The following is a 16,968-nucleotide window of genomic DNA, read 5'->3' as shown; positions in this document are numbered from 1 at the left end:
TGCATTTGGCTCGATATTTGTAATAACCAAAGTTGCCATAGTTTTATATGTCTTCCAGAAAGTGTGTAATTGTAGTAACTACAGCTAGACATGTCCCTTTTCTGTCATGCTGACTAATGAAGGAGACTCTCAAAAAATTCTGCACTGGGTTAATTGATTTAGAGGATTGGATTACAGGAAAGGGAGAGGGGATTTAGGAGTGTGTTCAATGGAGAAATGATTCATTGTTTGGAATGACAGAAGAACCCAAAGCCAAATACAACACCGAACAATCTCGTACAAAAAAAGTGCAAATGTGGTGAGATTTCATAATCTACTCACAATATTGATAAAGTTACTGAAAAAATTATCAGTGATGAAAAATTCTTTGGTAATCTGCAGAGGGAAGGAGTGAAATTATCTCGGTATAGAGTTGTGATAAAATTATTTAATGGAAAATAATGTTTAAATGCTCTGTTTTGTTTTTGTGTTGTGGTTTTAATTCATCAGTAACCATTTAAAAGTGTCATTTTGTACAAGTCACTCATTCACTGGGCCATGAAGTCGACCCTGAAATGCAGCGTCCCTGGTTTGATTCTGGCAGAGGACTTCAGAGGATGTTATTCTCTGTCTCCTATTTCCTGTCACCTCTATCAATATCTTATAAAAACATTAAATGCTCCCCACCCACCCCAAAAGAAAAGAATAAACCAAACCTTAAAGCTACTGTCCAATATATACACTCAAATATATTATTCAGACCTATTTTTAAGCCTTGTTCCTGTTCACTGTGGTGACAAGAGGATACCATCATGAACCAGAGTATAGAGAAGAAGAACTTTTGCAGAGGGAGACTGAACAGGCTGAAAGAAAGAGAATACGGAGAGTATACGTTTGAGAAAATGTAGTGCCGAATGGCTTTGCTTCCGTGCCTTTACTCCTGTCTGTTTCTCCAAACTGGGGACATGTCGACTGCCATCTTCTCTAAGTAGTACGCTGACTGTGGATATGTACCTCGTATAACCCCACTTCAGAAAGAGGATCTATCTGAAATCCAGGAAAGTAGCACTGGTAGATTCGCACTAGGCAACTGTTAACATATTATAAAGCTATGCAGCATTTCCGTTTATTTAATCCACTGTCGGGAACACTCAACACTCATTTTCCACTCTTTTTCCATGTCCAAGGAAAGGCATTATTACCTTCACAACACAAGAGCAGGAAGTTTTCCTAAGGCGGCCACGTTGAGGGAGAAGACAGGGATGACCCTTGGCTCCCTGCCTGTTTTCCTTTGCTCTGAGAGGGAGGTATCCGCTGTTCACACCATGGCAATGGCCTCTTGTCTTTTGCCTGACAGATAGAACCTGGCAGCCTCCACAGTTTTCCCTTTAACTGAATATTTTCGCTGTTAATGTTTACGTGAATAACCTTTGGAGAGACTTGTGTCCAGACTGTTTCCTTTCTCACAATTCCTACTTTAGTAATACCATGATACGTGCATTACAATGGCTTGTTTTTCTGTTTAAAAACATTATTAATACAGTGACGTTCTGATTTTATAATACATTACACTGTAACGGTGATGCATGCATTCAGGGGCTGAGTAATAGTGCAATTACATCTTTGTCTATTGTTGTAATTGTTCCACATTTGTCATGGATTTGAGCTTACGACTGATTCATCCTATGTTGTCACCTTCCAGGTAGAAATGGCTTTATCATCAAGTCATTCATGGTACTGAGCACATCGAATAGAAAACATTCTACTCCCTTCAACAGTACCTGCGTCTGCTTGTGCTGCACCTTTTAAATTCTCACAATCTTTATTCTCCAATATGGAGCTCCACCCTAGAAAGAGCCTACGCTGTGGAACATCTGGTGTTCAGAAGAAACACATGTGCACAGGATTGACATTTGTGACAGAATTTTGTTTGTTTTTCTTTTGCTTGCTTGTTCAACCAGACGGCCTGCTGTTTGGCTGAAAGTGGGATAAACCTCAGTGCTTCCCTTCATCCACATTATCCACCGCAGGGTTTCCAGCGCTCAGAGACTTATCGCTGCACAGCTGCACCTGCTTCCTCTTATTTTTGGCTCCCCCACTCCCTTGTTTGCTTGTCCCGCTATATCTTCCTTTTTTTTTGCTGTCCCCATTTATACTGTTCACTCTCTTTTTCTCCCCGTCACTCTCTGACGGGCTGCCAGACTGTGCTTTCCACTATTCGATAACTAGTCTGACAGGTGATATTAAACCACTTTGCAGGAGTTGCAGGCCTCCATGTGGTAAATTTGCTGATAGTTATTCATTGTCAGTCAGTGCTAGTATCCATCATCCAGCGGCTGGAATACTGTATTTAGTCATGGGAAAACGGAGCCCTGAGCATTTCACAAATACTCAGTCTTGTTACTTTTGGCGGACCGGACGTTATCATCAAGAGATTTTTCTTAAATGAATAACTGTCACGTTACATTTGTTAGACCGGCATGGGGTGATGATGTTCAGTTTTTTGTGCTGCAGAAAGACCATTCATTTTCATATCGAGATCTGAATGTGTGCAACACAAACGACTTTAGGACAAAAGCAGGATAATAGCGAGCACATTAGCCGGCTAATTCCATGAGTAGCGGACAGAAAATTGGCCTTTAGCATTAAGTATATTAGTATAAAAACCAGCCTGTTTGTTTCATAATAGCTGCTGCAACTGATGATGAAAGGCAAAAGAAAGGGAATGCAGAAAAGATGGCTCTTTATGAGGATAACTGACAGAAAGTGGTGTTTTAAACATGATTCATAATGCACTGTTCAACTCCATTAAGGACCTAAGGTCTTTGCAAATGCCTGCACTGCCAGAATGGAGGAAACAGACATCCATTTTTTTGACTTTTTCAGTAAATGGCTGAGATCAAAATGAAGTTTGATGTACTAAGCAGAACAGATGAGATGACACTGAGATGACAGTGACCCTGCACCACGCAGCTGATCTCCCAACAGTGCTTTTTACACGTAATTACAGATAGCGCAATTAATGATAACATCCTGTAATTAATTTGAGTGCATGCTTCGGTGCCAACAGATCAGATCAGCTCAGAATATTATATGTATACCAGTGTGTACAGGAACGTTAGCCAGTGATTTTATCACAGAGACAACAGTGGACGGGGAAGGTGGGTACAAAGGCCACTTTAAGGTGGCTAATGTAGGAGTGGGGTACATTTATCCACAGTGACACTGGTACAACGTTCTTTATCTGTCTTAGCTGACTAGTAAATGTGCTCATCTGTTGTCAAATGTGTATAAATAAGATAAGGGGGAACTAATATTAACTCAAGAATCCACACAGTGTACAATGAACTGTCAGCCTTGAACATCCGTAGCTGAACGAGTGTGTGTCTTTTGTTTCGTGCAGAATATGGAGGCCTGGGTCTGGACTTCAGCTACAGCATGGCGTTGTCAGAGGAGCTGGGCAACATTCGCTGTGGAGGCATCCCCATGGCCATCGGTGTACAGACTGACATGGCTACTCCTGCTCTCGCCAGGTACAATCTCACAAACTTTATAACACACGATAGAGCACAAGACAGCTTGCAGCGCAGTAATTGCACTGCCTTTTCTTATCAGAAGGACAACAACAAATCAGTGACTCAGGCAACAAAGTCTGCTTTGGTTTTTTTTTCCTTTTTATACCACCACTAGAGCCACTCGTGTTCGAGCTGGAGTGCATTTTCAAACATTCATCCCACATGGGTGTGTTTGATTTCGAGGTCGTAAAAGGTTGTATTGCTACCCCGGCAACAACTGTCACCCTGTTTAGCCTGCAGATAATTAGATTGTGTTTGACGTACGAGTTTTTAAAACCACACCATGTCCAAACAGTGGAAGGAGCGCCTTTATTTCAGACACTTTGTTCATTAAATGATCCAGCTCCACAGTTGTGTCTCCTTTTTTCACCAATCTTTTTGTAGCTTTGTGTTTATTTTAGTGTATTTTACAATAACAACTCCACTGGTGAGCAAGTAGTGAGTTTCACTGATTGCACTCAATGTGATGACCAGTTAAAACCCCTCATACCAATATTAATTAGTGTGAGTAACCAAATCCATATCTACACTGTTTGTACAGGTTGTTACTCTGTTAGATAAAGGAACAACAAGTAATGACAAACGATACTAGAGGCATTTTACAGTCAATCAGTGCACTGATTCCTAACTGGTTCTGCACCATCTGCTCAGCTGTAATGCTACTTTGCCAGCACAGTGGCTGCAGAGTTTTATAAACAACTGACACTGAAACTCACCGCTGCACAAACTAAGGATTAACTGCATGTAAAAGTTGTTATGCAACAAGCTGAGAGTCTTAAGTCAGTGTGGTATCATGTATCTTAGTGGTTGCTGCACAGCCCTTATTATAGTTACACTCCCTTGAGTATAAACATATTTGGCAATTGTTTGTGTTACCACGTCGGGTCTTGGCTTGTTGTGCGATATATTATGAAACAGCTGCTGGTGACTTAAGACAAAATTCAGTGGAAGAGACAGTCTCAGGAGCTTAATTAGGGGATCTACATGAGCTCGCAACAAGGTCTAAGTGTTAAGAGAGCAGCAAAAAGAAAGGAATACCATGGGAGATTCAGGATACTGAACCCACTGAAACTCTAATTGCGTCAAACATGACATTGTGGTTTTATAGCAGTAAAGCTACTGCTGTGTCTTGTGACAGTCACACAGTATAGTTTATTATGTGACTGTTGACAGTCATGCTCGTATTAGATAGAAAAAGTGTTGCGTTCTGGATCTCAACAAGGGATGATCTTGGATTGCCCTTAGTGTCAAAGAGTAACTGCCAGTATATAGCTCCTAATATGTTTTATTTCTTCATATGTGTGTGTGTCTGCAGGTTTGGTACAGCTGAGCTAAAGAGAGAGTTCCTCCTTCCCACCATCATGGGGGACAAAGTGGCCTGCCTTGGTGTTAGTGAAGTCGGAGCTGGCTCTGATGTCTCAAGTACGTCTCCTTCATCATTCGTTTCTAATCATATAATTTCCTGCTCAGGCCCTGAAGGACCATCGTGACTGAATTCGAGTTGCAAAAATGATTAAGGAGCCAGAAATACAGCAATTTAGCAATCACTTTGGTACTGATGTTCTCTCGGGAGAGCAGGCATGGCAAATGCAACACACTGTATAGAGGCCAGAGTTCACCATCATCAGATTCCACCACGTTTTGGGCTCTTTTTTTCTGGATTAGTATGTATAATGCTTGAGGTCTGATGACAGGCTAACTGTTACCAAAGAATCCTTGTACTATCATGTATGCTAGCTAACGCTGAATCACTGTGTTGCACCTGTCCATTACAGCAAGGGGAACTAGTTAGCTAACAGTTATGTACTATCTTACTATCACATGCCCCGTATGTCATAGAGACATGAAACTTTGCGTAGAGATGCCTCTCCTCATGAGGAACAAATTTGCCTCAAGAACCCATAACTTCCGGTTATATAGATTTTCCGCCATTTTGAATTTTTTGAAAAACACTTCAAATCGATCTCTTCCTAGGAAGTTTGACCGATTTGTGTGAAACTCTGTGAACATAATCTAGGGACCAATATCTAAAGTTCCCTCTTGGCAAAAGTTGGAAAACTTATTAAAACTGAGCTTCTATAAGGCAATGAGGACATGGCTCATCACATAAAGGTGTATAACATCTCAAGGGTTTCACCCATCACCATGCAACTTTGTAGGCATATGACCACACATAATCTGAGGGGACCCCCCCATTATTGACCCCATCAAACAAAATGGGGGCGCTAGAGAGCTAATTTCTTATCTAGGCTGAACCGCCATATGATTTTTACTAAACTTGGTAGATATGTAGAACAGGACGCCTCAAGGTGACTGGAGAAATTTAAGTCTAATTGGCAACTGGGTGGCGCTATAACAACAGAAAAATGAACGAAGGCCGGATTCCAACCCCCACCGCTGCAACAAGGGCTAGCCGCACCTTTCCCATGTGAACTACCAGTGCGCCCCACTTTTAAGTCAATACAACATATAAACACTTTAACTATCTGCCTTTCAACGTGCTACCTCAACTACTAATGTACAGTTTTAGCCCACTAACTATCCCACTATTGGCAATGGTACTACTGTACTTTCAATAAAGCAATCGTACTATCAAATTCACAAAAACTCTGTCTGAATACATTGCTCTTCTTAATGGGTTCAGTTGACTATTTAATCTGCAATTTCCTATGACCTGTATCCCAAATACACACCATGTGAAACTGTACGTGGGCAACTGTGCACTCAATGGGTATGGACTAGTTGAAACATATTGTCCAATCAGCTGTTTAACTCTTCATTAATTATTACTATTAAAACTTTTTGAGCAAGAGACTCTGAAACACCATCCACCAAAACACGTAAGATATTGTTTTAATAGCTTGGTACTGTATGCACCATTAAAGGGTATGTTTACATGGCACTTTGGGCCGCCCTACATGTTACTGTAGGGCGGCAACTTAACTCAATTTTATACAGTATATGCAGTAGGGGTCCCTGCTCTGTCTCTCTTTCAGCTAAGGGGTCCATAGCTTGAACAACACTGAAGACCCATGGTCAAAAGTGCATTTATGTGTCCATCTCCACTTTTGGTGGTTATATGGTACACACAAGGCACACACTAAATACAGTCCCTTAATTAATCATAGGAGTGTTTTAGGCGTAAAATGAATTCAACCAAGTGTGTCAATGCTCATTTCCTTTATAAGCCAGGTGCATCTAATCGTGGTGCATTGCTATTTATGTGGCATATTTGTCAAATTGGAGAAGCAAGTGATTTTCTTCTGAGAGTAATGCGTAAAGAGTAGCAATGTCATGGCAGAAAATTGGAAATTTAAGCAGCAAAACTAAAAACTGTACTTATAAACTCGACGGTTGAAACAGCTGAACTTTTATCCTCTGACATAAAGAAGTTACACTGCTCCTCGCACACAGCGTGTCTCTAAATGGGAAATCTGCTGTGGAGCATCAGATGACAGCAGCTCTGCAGCTCCGCTTTGCTCTCTCCTATGTTCAAAGTATAGAGAATGTTATTGATGTTTTCTTCATTAATGATGTATTTTTTCACCCACCTGCAACCCAACTGTGCGTTGGTGAGTGTAGTATAGTAGTAAGTGAGTATACGCATTTGTGAACCAGCCAGTGTAGGCACATCTTACTGTCTGAATAATGTGCCCATTAAATAGCAGGAAAATCCTGTGCCACTGACTCTAAGACCAGGTTTTCATTCATTAGCTATGCACCTGACCGGTCATTTACTACTTATGCCGTGTGGGCGCTGGGCATCTGGAACAAACAATGACAGTTGCACTGTGCTGAAGACAGGGCCCTTACTGTAATACACCAACCTTTGCTCAGAGTAACATCTTTCTTTTAACAGCCCAAATTGTTTTTCTTGGATTGTTCATCCTTTAAAACATACCTTCCATCCTTGCAATCATCTTCCCAATTTCTCTTTCTCTCCATCCATTTACACACTCCACCACACACTGGTTCAGGTATCATGACCAAGGCAGTGAGGAAAGGGGAGGAATACGTTATTAATGGGGGAAAGATGTGGATCACAAACGGTACCCAGGCTGACTGGATTTGTCTCCTCGCCAACACCAGCGACGGGCCACCTCACAGAAATAAATCCCTCATCTGTGTGCCCATGAAGCTGCCAGGTAGGAGTCAGTTATTTGTGAGATGATTTTCATGTAAAAGCAGAAGATCTTTTCTTTGGACAAAACCTCTGTAATTGACATTCATCTTCTGGGATTCGATTACATCTAAAAACAGCACTCAAATTAAAGATTCTGTGTTTTTCAGTTCTACTTAAACAAATTATTTGCTGCAATCTTCCCACATGATTTGTGTGAGCCTATTACCCAAAAACATCCTCCCGTTCTATCTATAGGATTCGTTGGTATTACTGTGCCTTTGCCAAGATGCATGATGATGGGTTTTTTTTCCTGTCCTTCTCCCCGTAGGAGTACACATCGCTCGCAAGATTGATAAACTTGGCATGTGGTCATCGGACACAGCTCAAGTGTTCTTCGACGATGTCCGTGTGCCCTGCAAGAACCTCATCGGCCAGGAAGGCATGGGATTCACCTATCAGATGCTTCAGTTCCAGGAAGAGAGGCTCTGGGCAGTGGCCAATGGTGAGTGAGCCTTTCTTTTACTTCCTTATTTCTCCCTCACTCCCGGCAGTATCCAGTAATCAGACGTCATCTTTCCTCGTTTTCTTTACTTTTCCACTTACTTCTTCACTGTAACTCATCCGCCTCCTACAGATCTTACTGTAAATTGCAGTTTATTATATCACGGGATCATTTCCGTTTCAGTTTCCAAGAAGTTCAGGTCACATAGTTCAAGCCATTAATCTTCTGTTAAGTATTTGTTTGTTTGTTTTTTATTTTAGTAACAAGCTAACATCAATGTTTGCTCGGCCAGAACGTGTGAGAAACTGTGTAGGAAAATTGAAACTTCAAATGCAAATACTGAATCAGCTTGGTTTGTGCATCACATCATGAATCAGAGACAGAAATGACAAGCACGCACAAACAGGCATGCAGTGCGCGTGGAAGCAATAGCACTAAGGTTTTATCTCTGTCTCTTTATCTTAACACCTCCAGTCGTCACCAGTATGGACAACATCATTCAGGAGACCATCCAGTACACACGGCAGAGGAAGATCTTCAAGCAGCCTGTCCTCTACCACCAAGCTGTTCACTTCAGGTTGGCTGAGCTGCAGACGGAGGTGGAGCTGCTCCGCTCCCTCCTCTACCGTGCTACAGGTGGGGTTGCTTTATATACAGACATGACGTAACAAAAATGAAAGATTAGCTTGGTAGTGTTGGCTGCATCTGAATGACTCTGTTCCTCGTCTGTGAGGGTCTGTTTTGGTCTGCGTAACGTAAATGATGTCATCCAGACTGTACATATAGCAAGTGTGTATGCTGCCGTTGCAAAAATTCACTTGTTCCACCTCCAGTTGCTGGTCCTGTTCTCATAAAGTAGGCATACATTATGTATTTTCATTTCGCGCTTTTCTTGTTTAGCCAAAAACAACAATCACGGGAGCTCTTCATGGTGTTGTCGCCATTGTCTTTACTAATGTGCAAGCTCCTTGTTCTTGATTTTTATGCGTTGGCAAACAACTTAATGGTGCATCATTGCCAGTCCAATGCGGACCCTTAATTGTAGTACAAATAGCGTGCGTGATAAGTACAAGTCTGCAGCTGTCTGCAGATACTGAACGCTTAACTTTAAATGTTTATTTATTTTATTTATTTAACAGGGACAGTGAACATCTCCGTAGCTGCGCCACAGTTAGCTGTAAGCCAATTTTCATCTGTAGTCCCTAGGCAGGAAACAGAATAATTTCTCTGCTAAAAGACACTGCTATATGAAAAACATAGTTACAAAATAGAATATATTCATGACACAGCAGCTTCAGCTTCAGCAATAACAGTAGCGAGACAACAATAAGGACAGCATCTACAATACAACTACAACACTAAGACACCACAACAACAATACACATACATGATTGGATTGATTTTAGCCATGATTTCATCTTAAATTTAAAACCAGCAAAGCTGTTGCACCGTCTTATCCCACTGTTGTCCATTTGTACCTCAGACCGTGGAGGCACACTGAATGAATACAGTGGTAACAAGGCAGCTGTCAGAGTGCGGATTAGTCCTTAACAACGCTTAGGTCATCTATGCAAATGTGTGTTTGTTACCTTTATTTGTGTAGTTACTAGGGATGTCCCAATCTGATCTGATCGGCTCCAATCACATTATTTTTACAAAATCGTAATCAGTAATAAAAGATTGGACGAATCAAAACAACAAAAATGGCCAGGTTTTTCATCTATGTTGTTCATTGTTGCCTCCGCTTTCCAATGTATAAAGATATAGGCCTATTTTGTTTATTGAAGACAAGAAGAAGATATTGAATTTGTTTACATTTTATGCTGCTGAACCACCGATAAGCTTTTTGGATACTATTTAAATAAAAAACAAACCTTATGGGACAACTTGGATGCATTTTTTTTCTTTCTTAATGCTTTGCAAAGTATCGGATCGGACTCGGTTTCAGAATAAAGGACTCTGTATCAGAATTGGATGCAAAAAAAATGTGATCAGGACATCCCTAGTAGTTACTGTATCAGTTATTTTTCAAACATCTGCCTCTACTTATCAATCCACTGGTACACTTTTGGGTAGTATCAATGTTATTTATTAATATAAAAATATTTATATTCTAAATATAAATTTATCTGCAACATCGACCTTTTGCATGTGGAGGATTTCCGTAAAATCATACCAAGTGAGTGCAGGCAGCCGTCTTCATGGCACGTAATACCATAGATAAGACTGAGGCTTTGATAACAAAGGCCACGGCTGACTTAGCTCTGCAAGAATGATGTGAATGCCAAACTAGCCTTGAGTGAGTAATTTATCCACGTTTAATGCAGCAGGTTGGTTTAAAAGATAGAGGGCAAAGTGCAAGCTGAAGACTAATGTCTACTACTAGTCTGCTAAGTAGTAATAAGTTAATGAACAATGATATGGTTGGCTCACTATAAACAGTAACTGTTAGCTTTAGGATCAACATTGACAGCTACAAGCTTTTTGACTTTCCATCTAATTCCATTAATTGTTAGTGTGTTGATGTATCTGCCCTTTTCAAAGAACATTGAGTACTGGAGTGTCTTGCTGAAGGACACTTATATGTTTAAACAGTAACGTTGGCCTCGCTCTACCAAACTATTATTGTTTTAGTGTGTACTGGCATAACATCAAACTCCACAGGCTTGGCCACCTGAAAACCTGGCACACACCCAGTTCCTCCAAAACAACATCCCCAGTGCCTTACACTGCAGTGTTTATGCTATGAACATGTGGGTGCATCTGGCGGGCGGGTGTTCGAGGTCTTGTGATTTTCTCGTTGTGTTTGTAACCACTTCAGTGGCAAGCAGCTTTGAATGAATTCATCTAGCTGCTCCGATTCGCTTGCCCAGAAACAGATCAAAGCTTTTGCATCTGTTTGGCACAGGTAGATCAACACACACACACACACACACACACACACACACAGATGCACAAGCTGAAACAGGAAAAATCACGCAGCTCACACATGTTCCCCTGGAGGGTACCTACAATAGAGGCATTGATGAGCCACTGGGGACTCTAAATCTGAACCCCATTTGTTTATTGTCTTTGTTTTCCTTGCCACATTCTTCCTTTTAATCCACCTGGACATTTTCACATTCGCCCGTGCTTGTGTCACTACTTCTGTTCTTTTTTTTTAAATTTCCTGGCAGCAATGTACATTAAAGGCAATGATGTCACCAAGCTGGCATCCATGGCCAAATTAAAGGGGGGCCGCCTGGCCAGGGAAGTGGCGGACACCTGTCTCCAGTACTGGGGAGGAATGGGCTTCACCAGTGACGTGCTGGTCAGCAGATTTTTCAGGTAAAACCAGTCAGAGAAATGTTAACTGAAATAAAATGTCTTTCGATGAGTGATTTATGGTTTAAGAAACGACTTTTCCTCGTTGATGTATAGCATATAGCACTTTGATTTTCCAGTATTTTCATCCCTGTGCACTTTTTCATCCAAAAAGGTTGCACAGGTTGCTAGCCAACTGTGGTTATATTTGGCTGCCAACTATGTGCTTTTTGTGAGGGTATAACATTTCTATGGTAACCTCACCAGTTGGCAGGAGCTTGATGAAGCTCATGGTTAATTTATTTTCAAAGAACTCGTCTCGTACTCCCAAATTGTTGGGATCAGATTAATTGATGGTTTCTACAGAAGCAGCATATGATCAGTATTAGTTAATAGTAACTACTGAAGACTTGTAATCAGGCTCAGTCTCCTGTTGTGCAGTGTTGACATTACAGTGTGTAATCACGTAACAGTGTTTGAGTCAGGTTCTCCCAGCCCATACTTTGTACTATGCTGACATCTACTGATGGGGTAAATAATACCATTGGACAAGGGGTTCAGGATGCATGATGTTGCTTTAAGTAAGGAAAAAATAATTGTAGTTATTGAAACTGTTGAAAGAAATTAAGATAATAACACTATAACTTTTACCTTTCCACAGAGATACCAGGTTAATTTCAATTGGTGGAGGCGCTGATGAGGTCATGCTGGGAATCATCTGCAAGTACATGGACACACTACCCAAGCCGTGATGTCATCAACACCTGACCCAGGACAGATGTCACAACGCTGCTGATTATGTACTAATCATTCACAATGAACTGCCAAACATAAATCACCTAAGTGCAGTCCTAATGTTGAAAATCTTGACTTTACAAGGAAGTTAGACGGTTTTGCATTTTGTCTGTGGTTGTTCTAACAATACTGCATGTGGTCCATATGAATCTCTTAAGCTGTTCAAACAGAATAATGAGGCACATGTGTTTTTGTTGTTGATGACCTTACAAATGTGAACAGCCTACAGCTGAATTTTACGGTTGTGTAATTTATAACAAGTTCATATAAAAAGCTCTTAAAGGAGCAGCGTGTGGGATTTAGCGACACCTAGTGGTGAGGTTGTGGATTGCAACTAAATTAATAGCCATTCCCTCTCAAAGCATGCAGAGAAGTTGCTTCTTAGAGTTTCTTAGTTTCAGGTGATTATACACTCATGAAAGCATAATCATGGATGTCATACTCCATTTCTGCCAACAGATACCACTAAATCCTACACACTGCTTCTTTAAAGACTAAATATATAATAGTTTTTAATAGACTAAGTTAAATAATGTGTATAAAAATGACTTAGGTAAAAAAAAAAAAAAAAAAATCCAGCAAAAACTGTGTTCGCTGACAAATTTATAAATCCTAGTAAAAAACTGGTCAGTTTGATTGTTTTTTGACACATTACTTGTATGTGTGTAGAAAACAGACACTTACACTCGTCGATTCAGAGCATAAAATTTGTTTATTTACATTAAAAAACATTTTTTACAACGAAGATCAAACAATGTAGACACTGCTATAATTTTGTATGAATGCCAAATGCTGTAATAACACACTGAATTATTAGCTTGAACTAGCATTATATAACTTAATCAGTTTTAACCCAACTTGGTCTGTATCGACTGATTGCCATTTCATCACTCCCACATTATCATATAATGTGCCCACGACTGGAATAAAGTTTTTGACACAGTAATATCGTCTATAGTTGTTAAATGTTTAATATTATGCCTCATCTTTCCATCTAGGTAAATTGGGCTGCTAATAAGTGTGTATACATATACAGGCAGTGTCTACGTCCTTATATACACTACATCACATGCTCAGTCATCTCAGACCGAGTTTTACTTTTAGGGATTCCATCACATTACATCAGTAGGATTCCTTTCCTGATTCAGTTTTGGGGTCATTCTATGAAGTACTCAGAGACGACGTGGGCACATGAAAAGCTGAGACACCTAAAAACAAATCCTTGCCTTTTCTCATCAGCATCATGTGGGTCTAGTTTTGAGATGCATGGGTGTGGCACAGACTGGGGATGAAGATGTGGAGTTCAGAGGCCAAGTCCCAACAGAGTCCTCCTATCACCTCAGCTTGATGAACCAGTACAGGACAAAGAAGACAAACAAGCAGAAGAGCAGCATGTAGCACAGCAGTTTGGTCTGGCTGCCTCTGGACAGCTGCTTGACTCTGCCGATGGTGGCACCAAGCAGGCCGCCTGTTGAGTCAAAGTCTGTGTCCTAGTTTGGGAGAGGGGGATACAAAGCAGGCAAACATACTTTCATGGTGAAACGTAGATACATGCTTTTGCTTGAGTACAATTCTGAGGCACTATTTACTATTTCAGCTACATTTCAGAAGGAAAATTGTCCTTTCTACTCTATTTATTTGACAGTTATATGAAGGAATGAGCACTGTGTATGAACACTGATTTTGTGTGTATATATATATATATATACACACACACACACACACACACACACACACACACACACACACACATACATATATACATATATATATATATATATATATATATATATATATATATATGAGAAAAAGAGGATTTGTGTGTAAGTGGGGAGTGTGTATAACATTACTGCACACAGGATTTGTAGAAGTCCAGGCTCAATAGCAGCAGTTATATTGGTAGTGTTAACAGTAACAGTGGCAGCAGTAACATGTATCTGTAAGTGCCCTCCCCACCTGCTGCTACATTAAAATGCTGCTTCCGGGTCAATATCAATTAGGAAATAATACGATAAATCACAGCACAATAAGTATTTATTCCTTAAGTAAATTTTGCTTACTTGCATACTTTTGTACTTAAAGGAATACTTCTCTTGAAAAAATGACCATTTGTAAATTGTGCTACACTGAATTCCTTGAAAAATATATTGTCATATGCCTCCACAGAGAATGGCAAACATATTTATTCATTTATTTATTCAGGATTACCTTTAACAGAAGTGAAACTACATCAAAACATGTTCACAAACTCTCACATGCTGCTGCCGTGGTCCTGCCAGATGCCTCCTGCCGCTGCCATCATTAGTCATTAGTCATACTTCTACTGTTATTATACACGTGACTATTGTCACACATGTATACTGCCAGATATTAATACATACTTTCAACATATTGTAACGCAGTAGCCAGAACTATAACGATAATATTATTACTTTCATTAATGTTGTTGTAAGCTACTGTCATTACCGTCTGTCCTGCATATCTCTGTCTCTGTCTCTCTCTTTCTCATTGTGTCATACGGATTACTGTTAATTTATTATGCTGATCTGTTCTGTACAACATCTATTGCACGTCTGTCCGTCCTGGAAGAGGGATCCCTCCTCAGTTGCTCTTCCTGAGGTTTCTACTATTTTTTTTCCCTGTTAAAAAGGGTCCAAAGGACAGGGTCCTAAGGACAGAGGGATGTTGTATGCTGTAAAGCCCTGTGAGGCAAATTGTGATTTGTGATATTGGGCTTTATAAATAAAATTGATTGATTGATTGATTGACATAACTCTTTCCAGTATAACCCAAGTCTTATTTATCTAATGATATGCTCAGTACTTCAAAAACGCACAGCAAAACACATCTATGCGCTCTTCAAAGCCAGACTCCAAAACTAAGGGAATGCATGTGTTTGGGGAGTCCTGAGCTCATGACTTGATAAATGAGACTTGCTTTTGCTGTTGTTAAACGGGATCCCCAATCAATCAATACATGCAGTTGTCTTCACAAATTCAAGGTAACACTGCATAACTTTCCAGCATTAACCGAAAGTCACTGTCCCGCCTCAAACTTACTGGTTTTAATAGAGGACATCACATCAACCCAATCCTGGCTTCTCTCCACTGGCTTCCAGTTCATTTTAGAATTGATTTTAAGACTTTACTGATCACTTTTAAAGCTCGCCTGGGTCTGGCCCCTAGCTACACATCAGAAATGTTGACCCCATGTGAGCTGGGGCCTCCTGGCAGTTCCAAAGTTGAGGCTGAAATCTAAAGGTGACCGTGATTTTGCCATTTAGGGCCCCTCGGCTTTGGAACAACCTGCCTGCGGAGATAAGGCTCGCAGATTCAGTCACTTCTTTTAAATCACCCACTTTTACAGACTTGCCTTTAAGTAATGTCATCTATTTTAGATTTCAAACTGTATTTTTTATGTTAATTTATTTATTTATCTTAATGAGTATATCTTTTTGCCCTTATCGTTGTCATTCTTTTATTTATATTTATTCATTTTTTTTTACATTTTTTTTATCCTTTTGGTCTTACTCTCATTTGCCTTTACCGTGACGTTTGTGTGTTTAATTGTCATGGCTTCGCCCTCTATTTTTCTCATTTTATCTAATTTGATCTCGCCTCTGTTCTGCCTGACTTTTTGTTGTTATTTGCCCCTGAGTATTCCGCTTTTTGCTTTGTTTGTCAAAGCACTTTGTAAACTCTGTTTTTAAAGGTGCTATATAAATGACGTTGTTATTATTATTATCATTATAACTAACTGATTCACAAATGGTCTTTTGTGGGTTAAGTATTCCTTTAAGTAAGACTTTTATTTTTAATAGGTGCTGTGAATATCTCCTTTACCACTTACACTTTGTCACAGTGTTTGGTCAGTGAGAAAGGAAAATGAAACTCACCATGTCATCCAGCATTTTATTCTGGTATTTCACTTCCGTTCCGATGTCGATAGACAGCTGTAAATATAAAGTATCAAAATGTAAATATCAAGACAACAAGGCCATTAGTTAACATTATTTTAGACCTAATAGTCCATATGGGACAAACGTTTAAGATCTTCAATGAGATATGTGTGTCATATTACATGTGACAACACAGACGTCCACCACACAACTCTGATGTGCAGCTTTTTCTGTAGCATTCACCAATATTAAAACACTTAATAAACACATTCAATCAACAGTAGCTTACACTTTTCAAAGCGCTGACTTTAGCTCTCAGTCCCTCCTGTAGGTGTTCATTTTCCTCTTCATACACACTGTATCCACTTGCTACATAATTCCCAGCACCTCCTTCACCTAAATAAAGCGACAACGATGATTAAAACACAGTTTTAGCTATTTGTTAGTATGTTAGCCTGTCACAGACTGTGGAGTTATGTGAACGTAGGCCTGGAGTACACATCATTCATTCACATTTGGCAACAACATTAGCTAACGTTAGCTCGCTGTTAGCTAACTAGCAAGCAGGCTAACTATGAGTTTAAAATCAAAATGTCCGCTTGTCTCTTACCCAAACCGGCGCGTCTCATCTTGAACCGCTTAAGGTAACACTGTCCGGTGGTTTATGTAACGTGTAAGGAAATAAATTCAGACTAAATAAGCCAGAAATCACAGCTAATGGTGAGCGGGTAAGAGGGGAAACTCCGTGTATATCAGCAAACGCCACGACATCATACGGTGGCCGGCGAGGACA

At 40.1% G+C, this 16,968-nt stretch overlaps 2 protein-coding genes across 2 annotated transcripts in view; one reads left to right on the top strand and one right to left on the bottom strand.

Annotated features, from left to right (window-relative positions):
* The window catches only part of zgc:85777 (uncharacterized protein LOC405871 homolog), a 25,947-nt gene extending 12,724 nt beyond the window's left edge, over positions 1–13,223 (top strand). The window contains exons 3-9 of the mRNA XM_049601948.1: positions 3,383–3,512; positions 4,870–4,976; positions 7,532–7,699; positions 8,006–8,179; positions 8,654–8,815; positions 11,356–11,506; positions 12,144–13,223. Of these exons, the coding sequence (XP_049457905.1) occupies positions 3,383–3,512; positions 4,870–4,976; positions 7,532–7,699; positions 8,006–8,179; positions 8,654–8,815; positions 11,356–11,506; positions 12,144–12,234 (983 nt within the window). The 3' untranslated portion in view covers positions 12,235–13,223. The remainder of the gene's footprint in view (positions 1–3,382; positions 3,513–4,869; positions 4,977–7,531; positions 7,700–8,005; positions 8,180–8,653; positions 8,816–11,355; positions 11,507–12,143) is intronic.
* Positions 12,971–16,968, bottom strand: bet1 (Bet1 golgi vesicular membrane trafficking protein). The gene is made up of 4 exons (XM_049601949.1): positions 16,786–16,968; positions 16,465–16,571; positions 16,173–16,229; positions 12,971–13,767 (listed from the first exon to the last, which is right to left on the bottom strand). The coding sequence occupies exons 1-4, from the start codon at positions 16,802–16,804 to the stop codon at positions 13,612–13,614; spliced, it is 339 nt and encodes a 112-aa protein (XP_049457906.1). The 5' UTR covers positions 16,805–16,968; the 3' UTR covers positions 12,971–13,611.

The sequence above is a fragment of the Epinephelus fuscoguttatus genome, linkage group LG17 (assembly GCF_011397635.1).
Source record: "Epinephelus fuscoguttatus linkage group LG17, E.fuscoguttatus.final_Chr_v1".
Taxonomy (NCBI): Eukaryota; Metazoa; Chordata; class Actinopteri; order Perciformes; family Serranidae; genus Epinephelus; species Epinephelus fuscoguttatus.
This window is presented reverse-complemented; position numbering and strand designations above follow the sequence as displayed.